Source organism: Corapipo altera, unplaced genomic scaffold (genome assembly GCF_003945725.1).
Source record: "Corapipo altera isolate COAL_440 unplaced genomic scaffold, ASM394572v1 61411, whole genome shotgun sequence".
NCBI classification, from domain to species: domain Eukaryota; kingdom Metazoa; phylum Chordata; class Aves; order Passeriformes; family Pipridae; genus Corapipo; species Corapipo altera.
The window spans coordinates 27,897,271-27,913,137 of record NW_020884875.1 but is presented as its reverse complement, the minus strand read 5'-3'; the positions used below and the strand labels follow the sequence as shown (position 1 = coordinate 27,913,137).

Genomic DNA, 15,867 nt, shown 5'->3' with positions numbered 1-15,867 from the left:
GAGTTACATCCAAGTGGTGGCCAGTCACTAGTGGGGTTTCCCAGGGCTCAGTGTCATGGCCAGTATTCTTTAATATCTTTTTTGATTATTTGGATGAGGGGATTGAGTATACAGTCTCCAGATGACACCAAGTTGTGTGGGAGGTAGAAAGGCTCTGCAGAGGCGCCTGGACAGGCTGGATTGATGGACCAAGGCCAGTTGGACAAGGTTCAACAATGCAAAGTGCTGATTTCTGCCCTTGGGTCACAACAGCCCCATTCAGCACTATAGGCCTGCGGAAGGGAGGCTGGAAAGATGTCTAGCAGAAAAGGACCTGGAGGTGCTGATTGACAGCAGCTGAACATGAGCCAGCAGTGTGCTCAGGTGGCCAAGAAGGCCAATAGCACTCTGGCTTGTATCAGCAATAGGGAGCAACTGTCCCCCTGTACTTGGCACTGGTGAGGCCACACCTTGAATTGTGTGTCCAGTTTTGGGCCCCCCCTTCAAGAAGCACATTGAGGTGCTGGAGCATTCAGAGAAGGGCAATGGAGCTGGTGAAGGGTCTGGAGCACAAATTATATGAGGAGCAGCTGAGGTTGTTTAGCCTGGAGAAAAGGAGGCTCGGGATGAACCTTATCACTCTCTACAACTACCTGAAAGGAGGGTGTAGCCAGGTGAGAGTTGGCCTCTTCCCCCAAGTAACAACTGACAAAAAGAGGATATGGCATCAAGTTGCACTAGGGGAGGTTTAGATTAGATATGAGGAAAAACTTCTTCACTGAAAAGGTGGCCAAAGCATTGGAACAGGCTGCACAGGGAAGAGATGGAGCCACCATCCCAGGAAGTATTTAGATGTGGTGGTTTGAAAAAAAGGCCTTTCCTCAGGGGGTATTATTTTTAATACTGAACCAATTGAAAGCTCCTATGCTTTTGTGGAAATTACATGCTCACAAAAGCGGAAGAGAAGGGGTTAATTTTTTTAACTGTGCAACTAGAGGGAGAAGTGGCCATGCTTTGAACAAGTGGCAGGGCCGGGGATGGCAGGGCCATGGCAGGGCCGAGGAGCTCCTATCCCCCGGCTCCTGGCTGGCTGGGCCAGGAGCAGCCAGCCATGGAGTGGCTGCTAGTGACCGAGGGGGACCCCGAAAGATCGGGAAGGCCCCCTGGGTTGCACTTTCTCCCCCCTCGCAGCACTGAAAGTGAGCCAGCGCGAATTGAGGAGTGGCCGGAGCATGACGAGCTGTTCAGCCATGACCTTTAGGAGGCGGCTGCAGCACACAGTCATGGAGTGGCCCGGGACAAGTTGAAGCGGCAGCACCAGTGAATCAGTTGGAATCAGTTCTAGGGTAAGAACTAAACTAAAAGCTCTTAGAACTCTTTGACTCCGGGGAAGAGGGGTGGAAATCCCCAAAGAAGTCTCCCGAAAGCTGGGGATCGGGGGCCAGGACCTTCACGGAGCAAAAGCAGGGGATAAAGACTTTAAACTTTAATCCCTAGCACTTTGTGCTGCACACATGATAACATGGGTGTTCCATGAAACCTACGGTAATACTCCCAGAATGAGGTGGCCAAGGAGCAAGAAGTTGGGGTCTACCCCGCCACACCCCTTAGAAGAAAGAAGAATTCTAGCTACAACAAATCAAAATTGCTACCTTAAAAATAAGAGACATTTCCAAAAGCCACAGAAAATTAATTTGGAAGAGCTGTGGCCTAAAAGTAAAGAAAAAGGACTTCTTCTTCTTTCTTCCTGGACTCTTTTTGAAAGAAAGGAGGGACTTAATCTAATGTAAATATATTGCTTTACCATAGAAGAGATAGTTAAGTTGTTACATGTATATATATATATGTATAATAAATTGTAATATAAACTTCCCCTCCTCCTATACCAAATTATGTGTGTGTGTCTGAAAACTTCTTCTTTCTCACATTAGAACAAATTGTAACAAACCTTTTAAATTAGCCTTTTTGAAATTCCTGTGTTTTTTCAAACCACCACATTAGAATACATACAGATGTGACATGATTTATTGGTGAACACAGTTGTACTGGGTTAGCAGTTGGCCTTGATGACCTTAGAGGTATTTTCCAACCACAATTCTATGATTCTGGGATTCTTTTTCTGTTCAAGGGAGAGAGTACAGGTGGCACACACCACGTGCAACCTTATAGTTCTTCCTGATCAGAGGAAGGACATGAGGAAGTAGAATGATGAGCCTACTTGGGCACTAAAAGCACATGTACAGGTACTGCAAGGAAAAACAACAGCCAAAAGACATCCATCCAGGCAAATTAATGCCCCACTGTCTGTTGCGCAGAGTAGAAGGGTTGATTGTACTTTTGACTCTGATGAAGGGACTTCTGTTTTGCAGTTACAAACATTAAGCAATGCAGATTCCAGCTAGGAATAGAAGGGCCTTGCCTTCAATGAGGCAAAGAGACAACTGGGTTTACTGGACCGTATGGGTTCAATGCCCTGGAACATCAGCCCCAGAGGAGTCTAAATCTCTAGTGGACACTGGTGCACAGTATACACTGATACCATCAGATTACAAAGGGACATCCATCTCTGTTTCTGGAGAGAAGCAAGGATCCCAAGAACTGTCTGTATTAGAGGCTTAGGTAAGCCAATCTGGGAACAAGCGGCAATTGTGACTGGTCCAGAGGGTCCATGTGTCCTTGGCATAGACTACTTCAGGAGAGAGTATTCCAAGGACTCAAAAGGTCCTTTTGGTATAGCTGCCTTGAGTACAAAGAAGATTAAACAGCTGTCTACCTTGCCTGGTCATTCAGAGGATCCTTCCACTGTGGGGTTGCTGCAGATTAGAGAACAGCAGGTGTCAGTTGCTACCATGACAATCCACAAGGGACACTATTGCACCAATGGAGACTCTGGGGTTTCCACACGTAAGCTGATCCAGTGACTGGAGAGCCGAGGTCCAATTATTAAGACTCACTCACCCTTTAATAAGTCCCATATGGTCAGGGCAAAAATGTAAAAAAGTGGAGGCTAACAGTGGACTGCTGTGTCCTGAATGAAGCCACACTGCCACTGAGTGCTGCCATAGCAGACATGCTAGAACTCCAGTGTGAAGTGGAGTCAAGGGCAGCCAAATGGTATGCAACCACTGGTATCACTAATCCATCTTTCTTGATCTCCTTGGCAGCAGAGTGCAGGCCACAGTTTGCTTTCACATGGAGGGGTATCCAGTACATCTGAAATCAACTGGTCCAAGCGTAGAAACACAGGCCTTGTGATGCTCACAAACCATTTGCCATGGACTCATTCAGACTGCACTCGAACAAGGTGAAGCTCCTGAACATCTGCAATATACTGTGCGGGGCAATACAATGAAGAAAGTGTGTAAGGGGAGAACATTAATGCAGATTCTCTTGAAAGCTGGTTTTGCTATAAAACAACATAAGGTCAAAGTGTGTGCACAGGAGATCCAGTTTGCAGGAATAAAGTGGCAAGATGGGTATTATCATGTTCCATTGGATGTGATCAATAATATAACAGCTATGTCTTCATCAACTACCAAAAAGGAAACACAAGATTTCTTAGGTGTTGTGGGTTTCTGAAGAATGCATATTCCAAGTTACAGTCTGATTGTAAACACTCTCTATCAAGTGATCCAGAAGAAGAACAACTTTAAATAGGACCCTGAGCAGCGACAAGCCTTTGAACAAATTAAATGGGAGATAGTTCATGCAGTAGCACTTGGGTCAGTCTGGACAGGACAAGATGTTAAACATGTGCTTTATACCTCAGCTGGGGATAATGGCCCCCCTGGAGCAGAGCTCTCGCAGAAAGCACCTGAAGAGACTCATGGTTGACATCTAGGGTTTTGGAGCCAGGGGTATAGAGGATCTGAAGCCCATCACGCTACAACTGAAAGTTGTACCAGTTGGTACTTAAGCACAGTGCTTTTTAGCACCTTGATTGCCCATGCTGTTCTGGATGTTCCAAGGAAGACTCACAGAATCACAGAATCACAGCATCACAAAATATGTTGAGTTGGAAGGGACCCACAAGGATCATCGAGTCCAACTCCTAGCCCTGCATAGTACCACCCCCAAGAGTCACACCATGCGCCCCAGAGTATCATCCAAAAACTTCTTCAACTCTGTCAGGCTTGATGCTGTGACTACTTCCCTGGGGAGCCTGTTTCACTACCCAATCACTCTCTCAGTGAAGAACCTTTTCCTAATATCCAATCTAAACCTCCTCTAACACAGCTTCAGGCCATTCCCTCAGTTCCGATCCATGGTCACCACAGAGAAGAGAGCAGTACCTGCCCCTCCTCTTCCCCTCACAAGGAAGTTGTAGACTTCAATGAGGTATCCCCTCAGTCTCCTCTTCTACAGACTGAACAGACCAGATGACCTCAGCTGCTCCTTATATGGCTTCCCCTCAAGGCACTTCACCGTCTTTGTGGCTGTTACACTCTGGATTTAGGCCACAAGCTGCTCAGAGCAGTTACATTTATTTAAGGCTTTTAAAAAGCCTTTGGTTCATTACTACCTCAAGTTCACATCCACAGAAAATGCTACTATGCTTTCTCTAAGAGAATTTATTTTAATTTAGTGAGAGAAATAAGACATTTTGGCAAAAGAGTTTTACATAAAACAGATAACATACAACCAAAGAAAAGCACTAAAATTCCCAGCATAAAGACCCATTCCACAAAAAATCCACCACAAACAATCAATACATTAGCTTTAGTAAAACACAGATCATTTGTTTTAAGTTACCCGCAAAAAAAGAGTAAAACAAGAAAACAGATTAAAAGAGTAAAGAAGGAAGGAAGAAGGAAAGAGAGAAGGAGAGAGAGAAGAGAAAAATAGTTACTGCCAAGATTCGATGGTTCACATGGTAGCAGCTGGACGAGAAAAAGCTCACATGGAGCCATATGGTTCTGCATTTCTATAGTTTGGTCCTGCCTCCCAGGCAAGACACCTGGGTCACTGAGTACTCTGTTCTCCTGGCCAGAGTAAGGCGTGCTGTAGCCAAACACAGGCTCCAGAGGGTGTGGTGTGGGCAGGCTACCACGCAGGCCTTCCTTGATTGACAGCCCAGCCACATGGCACCCATGGCCATGTGAGCTGCAGGCCATGTGCTTGCCAGTCTGCCATGTGCTCTTAGCAGGCCTTATCATGTACCTGCAGGCCTCAGCCCAGCCCTCCTGCCCCATTAGCACAAGTATGGCAGGTTTTGGATCCCAAAGTGCCCCAGTTTATCTCACAAAATGACAGAAAAACACAATCTTTTATTTCTTGGTGGACAAGCTTCTGTAAAGGAAAACAGTATCTTTTGTATGACAACAATAAAACACACCAAAAGATATTTAAAAGATATACAAAATACTTGTTTGAGCTAAAAGAGCTCAAACTGGAGAAATTGGGAATGTAGTGACTTGCTCTAAGCTGGACCAAAAAGTCTGCAGCAGATTCAAGATCAGCACTCAAAAAATTCAAGAGACTACATCTCTTAAAAAATAAAATATGATTCCGTGATGCCCAATACTGTGATTTGTTCTTTAAGCTCAGTCTTATAATTTATATGCATCTGGCTACTCTTACTTGACTTAGTGAGTTGTAGTGTTTTACTATTTTTCAATTTCTCTCTGTTTTCTTTTATTACAGACAAATTTAGGAAGATTTGCTAGCTAGCTTTCCCATTTCAGTATATTTGTATATTAAGTATATTAAGTTTACTTTTTCTCATAAAAACTGACTAATTGCATCTTCATGCTACCTATTTAGAAAACAATCTCAGCTGATGAAAATCTGGATTTTCCAAGTACCAAGTGTGTTTAGGACATATGACACTCTTAGCTCACTTCCTCTTCTTTTGTCTGATCATAGAAAATGATAATATTTGAGTATATAATAATCCATCTAATGGAAATCTAAACAAGAATCTGTGAGTTTTATAAAAACTACAGGAATTTTAGTTTAATAAAAATTGCAGAAACTTTAGACAGTCTTCTATATGTGCACTAGTGAGGAGCTTCCATAAAACCAAAAACTGTTTCACTCACCACAGTTACTATGACATGAAACATGCTCAGCCTCCAACCACTCAACAGTGTTATGGAGAAAAGAGGCAAGACAGGGCTCAGAAACATTTTTGTGTTTGGTACCTGTGCTAGTTTTGGCTGGGGTAGAGTTAACTTTCTTCACAGTGACTAGTATGGGCTGTGTTTTGGATTTGTGCTGAACACAGGGTTGATAACATAGAAATATTTTTCTTATTGCTGAGCAGGGCTTACACAGAGCCAAGGCCTTTGCTGCGTTTCTTACTGCCTCACTGGCAAGGGGGCTGCGGGTACATGGGAGCTTGAGTGAAGACAGCCAGAACAGGTAAACACAGTCGACCAAAGGGATATTCCAGACCTTATGAAATCTTGCTCAGTATATAAAGCTGGGGGAAAGGAGGAAGAAGGGGACATTTGGACTGCTGGTGTTTGTCTTCCCAAGTAACTGTTACTCATGATAGGACCCTGCTCTCCTGGTGATGGCTAAACCTGCCCATGAGAAGCAGTGAATTAATTCTTTGTTTTTCTTTGCTTGTGTGTGTGGCATTTGCTTTCCCTATTAAACTATCTTTATCTCAACCCAAGAGTTCTCTGGCTTGTACCCTTACGATTCTTCCCCTGATCCTGCTGGTGAAGCAGCGAGCGAGCGGCTGCACGGGGCTTGGTTGCTGGCTGAGGTTAAATCATACCAGTCCCCCAGCCACATCTGCTCACAGTAATTGTTTTGGTAAGTTAAGGTGTTCTTCCATTACAGGCCCTCTCCAGAAATTGTCTTACCAGGAAAGGGTAACGGAAGGGAAGGCGAAAGTATCTTGCAAGTGTTAATACAAAGCACCAGGCTATAAACTCTTGTATGGAAAGGTGCCATAAATGATTTTTTGAAATCTCTGCTATTTACTTCCCTTCAAAACCTGTATACTGATAAGGGATGATCAAAATATAGAATGGTGATAAAAGATTGTAGCCTTAGATACTTACTAGAGTTAATTTTAGATAGAATACTGTTAAATTGCCTTGCTTGCTTGTGTTAAATCACAGACAGGATATAGTTAACTTTATAATGAGAACTCTAGCAGGAGCAGAAAACCTTGGAGTTTCAATAAGGAGCTTAGAGTCTTAAGAAGAGGGACCTTGAAGACTGATAAAGAGGGGTTCCTAGAGATGATACTGGTTTTGAGGTAATTGGACAATGCCAGCTGAGCAGTTCTTAGCAAAGGTGAAAAGTTTAGGGCAGAGGAAGACTGCTTACTTCATCCAAAAGACCCCCAAATGAAGATCCCGAAGGCGTGTTCTGAGGTGGAGTTGGAGGTGTGGTATATGTTAATGATTTCCTCTCCCAATTTTCAGGAATTTGCTGACACAGTTAATGCATATGAAACAAGCTAATGTATATGTAACACAACAATGCATATGTAACATTGTATCTCTTAAAAGGGGCTGCATGTTTGGCTAGATTACTCCCCATGCATCCCGGCCGCTGCAATAAACATACCTGCTTCAATACCCTTTGTGAGTTTTGGGGTTTGTTTCCTGCTAGTCAGTATATATGCACGTTTTGCTAGTGAAGTCTGAATTAGAATGGGAAGGTGAATTCTCATGAGGTTTGCTAAGAGCACCTCTTTTCCATAAAGATGAATACAAAAGAGCAGCAGGAAGAGACTTTCCTAAACCAGGCAGTAATTAGGTAATGAAGAGGGCATGCAGAAACAGGATGAAATTGTAGGAGGAAGAGGCTGAGCAAATGCAAGCAATATTCACAAAATGCACAGATCACTTAATCCAGTGAGAAGGGTAACTTAGTGCGACAGGCAGTAGAATTTTTTTTTTCCTACAAGAAACCAGGCATGTGTCCATTCCCGCACCTGCTCCGGGTTTTCCCAGTTCCTGTAATTTGTATTTATGTTTCTCATGGGTAGTTTGCTCTGAACATTAGCTGCTACAACTGGGGGTCTTGTTTGATGAGACACACATGCTGTATGACTGGGTTGGTTTCAGTACCTGGTGGTGCAGCAATGTTTTCAGTTCTCCCATGAAAGAGACAACAACATCACATTCAGAAACTATTAGGCAGTTCTTGATTACATTGTACTAGTTTTGTGACTGCTGTGCTAATCCATTTATTTTCCATTGCATTTCCTGGGAGATGAGTGCAATGCACACAATGCACCTCTTCAACACCCAGGAAGTGATCCTCCCTCTGTACTTGGCGCTGGTGAGGCCACATCTCAAGTACTGTGTCCAGTTCTGGGCCGTTCACTTCAAGAACATTGCTATGCTGGAGGGAGTCTAGAGAAGGGCAGTGAAGCTAGTGAAGGGTCTGGAACACAAGTCCTATGAGGAGCAGCTGAGGTAGATGGGGTTGTTTAGTCTGGAGAAGAGGAGGCTCAGGAGTGACCTTATCCCTCTCTACAACTACCTGAAAGGAGGCTGTAGCCAAGTGGGTATTGGTCTCTTCTCCCAGGCAACTAGCAGTAGAAAAAAAGGACATAGTCTTAAGTTGCAGGGAAGGTTTAGGTTGTACATCAAGAGAAATTTCTTCACAGAAAGGGTGATTGGGCTTTGGAATGGGCTGCCCAGGGAGGTGGTAGAGTCACCGCCCCGGAAGTGTTTAAAGAAAGACCAGACACGGCACTTAGTGCCATGTTCTAGTTGACAAGTTGGTGTTCAGTCACAAGTTGGACTCGATCACCTCAGAGGTCTTCTCCAACCTAATTTATTCTGTGATTCTGTGACTGGAGTTGGGTCCCGCAGAAAACGAAGTGGCGCGTTCGCCTGGCTGTCGGTATGACTTTCCCGCGCCCAGTCCCAGAGGAACCCTCGAACCCTCCCTCTTTATAGCTGCTTCCCGCCTCCTCCCTCTCCCTCCCTCCTCCTCTTCCCTCCCCGTCCCTGTCCCGCCCCGCCGGGCCGGAGGGCGGGCCCACGCAGCCGGAAGAGTCGCGCAGATCGGACGCGCCGAGGGCCCAGCGTTGCTTCCGCCGCGGCACAATGGCGAGCGCCGGGTGGCGGCCGGGCCAACGGTAGCGGGCGGTGAGTGCCCTTCTCTCAGCGGTCGGCGGCGGGGCGAGGCTTTTCCTAACGGCGGGCGGTGTTCCCCCAGCGTTCTGTCCTCCTTGCCCGCCCGTGCGCCTCTCTCCCTCCCTCCCTGGCCGGCCCGTCTCTGCCGCGGCCCCTCCGCCCGCGGGCTCTGTCCGGCTGAGGCGGCGCGGCCGGGTTGTTTGTCGCCACAGCCCCTGCACCGGGGTCAGGGCGGGCAGGAGGGGGTTGGGGGCCTTCGTCAGCCGATGTGAAGACGGGGAGAAGGGAGTCGGGAGCTGCGGCGTGGGAGCAAGGGAGTCCTGGCCCACGTAGCGTGTTTCGTGCGCCGGTATCGTAACGCCTCCGCCTGCGTCCCGCTGGCAGCTTGACCGGCGCTGCCTGGTGCTTCTGGCCCCGCAGGAGCCTTGTCGGGCCCATCTGTGATGCCGCTGACCCTCTAGGGCAGCCCCCCCTTCCCCCTGCCCGCACCAGGCTCGCACCTTCAGTCGTGGTTGGGAGCCGGAGACGAGCGCAAACTGACTTTTTGCTTCGTTCCAGTACAGGGAAGTGTCGTCATCCATCCTGGCGGCAACGTGTGCGCGTTGCTTCTGGGGATGACTCTAAAACAAGCTGGTTTTAGGTTGCTCTGAAATTCGGATTTGACAGGGGTTTCTTTCCTTAAATAGGAAGCAAGTACACTTTGTGCATTTGGAACTTTTCTTTCAGCACTTAGCCGTAGTAGCTTCAGTTTCATAGTTGTACATAACTGCCTAAGAATTGTGATCTTTAGGACAGGAATCCTACTTGTTTTGTTGCTTGTGTAGGAGCAAAAAAACTGCTTAAGAGGGGGATAGAACTGAAAGCCTCAGGCCTATAGCAAGCAGATACTGAGATGCCTAAGAGTTCCTTTGTGGCCTGCAGAACTTAAAAAAAAAGGTAAGAAAATCAGGTACCCTACTTCAATATTAAAGACAACAGAAGGGCATCTCCTGCTGCTTAAGTGCTTCTTGAAAATGCTCTACAGCTTTATCTGCATCTTTAAGCACCTGTGCATATTTTGGGAGAAAACCTTTTTTATTTGGTTGTAAATCATACAATATTCAGTGTTGATGAGACCACTGCTGCTTATGTGATTTATGCAGTCTCTTCCAGTAGTTCCCCTTTTCACAGTCCACATGGGTTTATGCCAGCATGGGAGTTACAGCTCCCTGGAAATGTTTCACAGTAAGAACAGGAATGTGGCTGGGGAAGGGGGTGGAGGTACACAAGCTAATCAGTAGCCCAGATGTTTTAGGCAATGCTAAAATAATGTGAACGTGAGTACTTAATACTGAGTGCTGTGAGACCTCACATTGATGGTCTGGGTAAAATGTGCAGAGTCCCCAGGGAGTGCATTGTTTCTAAATAATTGTATCATATTTGCCGGACAGCTAGATTGCAGCTCAGCTTCTTCATCTCTGTCTCCTCTGATCATCACAATTTTCATTCTGAACAGGGTGAACGGTTTCGAGGTGAACAGTTATGTAGAATGGCTTTGAGGCCATCCTTGTTGCCATCTCCTACGTTATCGACATGCCACAAAATTCCTTCAGTCATTCTTTCAAAACTTTCTGTACTGAGCTGAAACTCTGATGTACACTCGTGAAATTAACTATGTCTTTTAAAGGCATCTAGACCTTAATGCTGGAAAAGCCATAGGCTGCCTCTGCATTTTATGAACAACCTATAGGTCTTAGACATTTTAAGAGAAGAAACCTAGCTGAGTTTTGTACTGCCTTTTGTTTGTTTCTGCCAAGACTTGCTTGCCTTATTTCAGAGCCAGGGCTTTGACTGTTGAGATTTCTGGAACAAATAAGAGCTAGTGTTTATTGCTTGACTGTTTTTAAAATACAGCTTTTAACTTTTTGATTTCTAGGTAAGAATCACTAAGTTGAACAGCAATAACCATGGGAGATGCTGCAAAACCTTGCTTTGCCAAACAAAATAAGGAACAGGACATGTTGCATCAAGAAGAATTAAAAGGAAGTCCCTTACAGAAAGACTACCGAGCCATCGATGAATATGGAAATGGCCATAGCAGTAAAATAGATACCTGCCTGCAAAAGAGAAAGGGAACACCAGGTCGTTATGGAAGCAATCTGAGGCGAGGGCCACATAGTGTTTTGAGTAGCCCAAACTCACTTAAAAACACAACTTCCAGTCAAGCATCAAAGTTAAATGATACCCAAAGAGACCAGATGAAGAAGTGGGTATCTGATGACCACCATTGTGCTTTCGACACCTGGAGAGAGTACCGATCTGTTTCCCGGATTCCTGTGCATGGCAGGACAAGAAAGGGCTCTTTTCATGAGCTAGAAGGTGCTGGAAAAAGAAATGTAAGACCACAACTTCAGGAAGACTTAATGAGCGAAGATGTGCCAGATGTGCAGAAAGGAACTTCTGGTAATTGATATGTTTGTTTGTTTTTACATAGCTATCCAGTGAAGTAGCTTCCTACATGAGTTACTGAAAAGTAAAATTTCAAGAATTCACTGTTAAAGCAAAAAATTGTTTTGTCATATATTGCAAACTATTGATTGCACTGTACTGCAGCATTGTAAACAAATTGTTACAGCAGATGGTACAGAACTTGTTTTATAAATTGTGTTGTCCTTGTAAACTGGTTTGTAAGTGGTAGGAGTGAGTAGGTTGCAGCATCTGTGGTGTTCCTGTTTGCAGTTTTCCCTGTACAATTGAGTCGTCAAAGCTGGTAAGGGATGTTCCAATTAAGTCGATACAGTTGATACAGATTTTGGAGCTACTTCTAAGGTCTGTAATAGCGTGTCTTAATTAAGATTGAGAACAATGCCTTGTTAGTATTGTGAGGACTTAATACAGCAATAACACAAATCTAATTCTCCATATATATTGAACTTTCCTGTGCACAGTTGGTACTAATAATGAGAGTACAAGCCCAAAGCATTGAATTGCAAGGAAGGACAGGCTAAGGGAGTACAAAGTGATCAGTACTCTAACATCTTCATTTAATGCAAGTAAAGCAGAAAGAGGAAGCTCTAAAGAAGAGGCTAAGATTAGATAAAATAAGAAAGACTAAGAAAGACTAAGGCACAGATGAGGTGCTACTAGAACACCTATTGACAAGAAATCTGTATTGTTTTAGTTAAGACTGGGAGCCAAAGACAGCACTGATCTGACCCCCCTGCTCAGAGGAAAAGCTATGCTGGTTGATACCAGGGAGTCCAGGAATTAAATGTCCTTTCTGTTGATATTAACTGTCACTAAAAAGATAAACTGTGAGCAGGTGCCCAGTGTCTCATTAACAATAAAACCTCTACGCTGGACTTCCGGAGGGCAGATTTTGACCTATTCAGAAGTCTAGTCCAGAGCATACCCTGGGAAACAACCCTTAAAAACAAGGGGGTCCAGGAGGGATGGATGTGCTTCAAGCAGGAAGTTTTGAGTGCACAGGAACAGGCCGTACCAGTGTGCCGAAAGGCAAGTCGGCAGGGAAGACAACCAGCTTGGTTAAACAGGGAGATTCTGAAGGAAATCAGGGATAAAAAGAGAATTTACCGACTGTGGAAGAAAGGGCTGGCTACTTACGAAGAATTCAGGAAGACAGCTAGATCATGCAGAAAGAAAATCAGGGATAAAAAAGCGCAATTTGAAGTTAAATTAGCCACTTCTGTTAGGGATAACAAAAAGTCCTTCTATAAATACATTAATAACAAAAGGAGGAGCAAAGAAAACCTCCATTCTTTGAGGGACTTGGAGGGAAACATAGTTAATAGAGATGAGGAGAAGGCTGAGGTACTTAACACCTACTTTGCCTCAGTTTTTACCAGTAGGACAGGAGGCCCTCAAGGCAACCGGCCTCTGGAGCTGGTAGACAGAGATAGGAAACCAAATAGCCCCCTTGTATTCCAGGAGGAAATAGTTAGTGACTTACTGAGTCATCTGGATCCTCACAAGTCTATGGGACCAGATGGGATCCATCCTAGGGTAATGAGGGAGCTGGCAGAAGAGCTTGCCAAGCCGCTCTCCATCATCTTCCAACAATCCTGGCTCACTGGGGAGGTCCCATATGACTGGAAGTTGGCAAATATCACCCCAATCCATAAAAAAGGCTGCAAGGCTGACCCTTGTAACTACAGGCCTGTCAGCCTGACCTCAGTGCCTGGCAGAGTTATGGAGCAGATTATCCTGTGTGAAATCACACAGCAGCTACAGGATGGACAAGGGATCAGACCCAGCCAGGATGGGTTTAGGATGGGCAGGTCCTGTCTGACCAACCTGATCTCCTTTTACGATCAGGTGACCCACCTGGTGGATGAGGGAAAGGCTGTGGATGTGGTCTATCTAGACTTCAGCAAAGCCTTTGACACTGTCTCCCATAGCATACTCCTGGAAAAGCTGGCAGCCCATGGCTTGGACAGGGGCACTCTGTGCTGGGTCAGGAACTGGCTGGAGGGCCGGGCCCAGAGAGTGCTGGTGAATGGAGCTGCATCCAGCTGGCGGCTGGTCACCAGTGGTGTTCCCCAGGGGTCTGTGTTGGGTCCAGTCCTTTTTAACATCTTTATCGATGATTTAGATGAGGGGATTGAGTCCATCATCAGCAAATTTGCTGATGACACCAAATTGGGAGGGAGTGTCGACCTGCTGGAAGGCAGGAGGGCTCTGCAGAGGGATCTGGATAGACTGGAGAGATGGGCTGACTCCAATGGAATGAAGTTCAACAAGGCCAAGTGCCGGGTCCTGCACTTTGGCCACAACAACCCCCTGCAGCGCTACAGGCTGGGGACAGAGTGGCTGGAGAGCAGCCAGGCGGAAAGGGACCTGGGGGTGCTGATCGACAGGAGGCTGAACATGAGCCAGCAGTGTGCCCAGGTGGCCAAGAACACCAATGGCATCCTGGCCTGCATCAAGAACAGTGTGGCCAGCAGGAGCAGGGAAGTGATCCTTCCCCTGTACTCTGCGTTGGTGAGGCCACACCTTGAGTATTGTGTTCAGCTCTGGGCCCCTCATTTCAGGAAGGATACTGAGGTGCTGGAGCAGGTCCAGAGAAGAGCAACAAGGCTGGGGAAGGGACTGGAGCATAAGTCCTATGAGGAGAGGCTGAGGGAGCTGGGGTTGTTCAGTCTGGAGAAGAGAAGGCTCAGAGGCGACCTCATCACTCTCTTCAACTACCTGAAGGGAGGTTATAGCCAGGTGGGGGTTGGTCTCTTCTCCCAGGCAACCAACAATAGGACAAGGGGACATGGGCTCAAGCTCTGCCAGGGGAGGTTTAGGTTAGATGTTAGGAAGAAATTCTTTACAGAGAGGGTTATCAGGCATTGGAACGGCCTACCCAGAGAGGTGGTGGATTCACCATCCCTAGAGGTTTTTAAAAAGAGATTGGATGTGGCCCTTAGTGCCATGATATAGTAATTGGAGTTGGATCAGGGGTTGGACTTGATGATCTTGGAGGTCTTTTCCAACCCAATCTATTCTATGATTCTATGATTCCATGATTCATTGTTAGAAGTAAACTGCAGACAGTTCAACCTTGTATGAGGAGAGAACAAAATCAGAATGCTTTCACAAGTTTATTCTCAAACTTAGTGGATCTAATGAACTTTTTTCTGTGAAACTTCAGGAACTCACTGAAATACATTTTTGGAACCACTGACAATCATACTTAAGAACTTACGCAGGGGAAGTGAGCTACTAATATAGGGAAAGGGCAATTGTCTCTTAGAAGTGGAATTGAAAAAACTGGTATACAGCTTTAATCTTGAGAGTCTGTTTTGGAATGAATAAAGTAATCTATTTTAAGTATTTGAAAAGTAACAGAGATAAGTAGTAGTAAGTATGGATTTGTTAAGTAAAAGGTATGTCAGGTCCCAGTTTGTTTCTATAAAGTCCCTGTGGACATGGGAAAAGCAGTTGGTAGGTATTGCTGGTACTATATTGTACTACTTTAGATATTCCTATGTGACAGTTCTGTAAGTAAACTAGAGGAAAATTCTCTGAATTAAATTAATGTAAGAGACTTGCAGAGCTAATTAGATAACTATACTCAGAAAATAACTAAAGATTTTGTCAAAATTATAAGAAGTAGTGAGGGAACATCTAGTGAGTGAGGATTCTGTCCTACTCAGTGTTTATTATACTACTCTAATGATGAGCGAAGACTCCACGCTTATTAATTGTGTGCTGTTAAAATTGAGTATGCTGTGGAGCTGGTAGGAATGGAATGCAGAAAAGCAGGAAGGTCAATTAAAATAACTTTGCAGAATTGGAGAAATGACCTACATATAGGATGAAATACAAAGGACATAAATGCCATTGTTATAGTAGGTGTATCAACTGTACAAATAAAGGAGGAAAAGTTATTATAAGGCAGTACTTTTTCCAGAGAAGAATCTGAAATCATAGTGAATTGGAAGATGATAACAACTGAAGTGTCATGGTGTTGTGAGGCATGAAAAATACAGCCTCGAGTACCCCTTTTTCTAAAAGCTTTTTGTAAACTCAGTTGCAGTACTGTGTCCAGTTTTGGCACCCCAGTTGTATGAATAAAATGGAAACAGTTAAAAGAAGGGCAAGAAGATTGTGAAAACATACAGAAAACAGAAACTACTCAAAACTGTGAACAATGCCCAATCTTTCTGTGAAATGATAGGGTAGGGAGGCATGATTCTGCTGTCTAGGAAAGTAGTAAAAACCTGATGTAGTAATCTGTCTTGTTTCTTTCCAGTAGATGAGACACAAAACAGTGGGCCCAAAATTGAGCAAGAAAGATTCAGATGAGGAATAAAGGGAAAGTTTCCAATGGTAAAGCTAGGAAAAA

General features: G+C 45.0%; 1 protein-coding gene across 4 annotated transcripts in view; it reads left to right on the top strand.

Annotated features, from left to right (window-relative positions):
• The first annotated feature begins 8,947 nt into the window (after positions 1-8,947).
• The window catches only part of TUT7 (terminal uridylyl transferase 7), a 43,506-nt gene continuing 36,586 nt past the window's right edge, over positions 8,948-15,867 (top strand). The window contains exons 1-2 of one of the 4 annotated variants that reach the window (XM_027634582.1): positions 8,948-9,047; positions 10,951-11,477. In XM_027634582.1, coding sequence (XP_027490383.1) covers positions 10,982-11,477 — 496 coding nt within the window. In that variant the 5' untranslated portion in view covers positions 8,948-9,047; positions 10,951-10,981. Of the gene's footprint in view, positions 9,048-9,613; positions 9,738-10,950; positions 11,478-15,867 lie in introns of those variants that run through there. The other 3 variants (XM_027634584.1, XM_027634583.1, XM_027634585.1) reach the window with 3 other exon arrangements.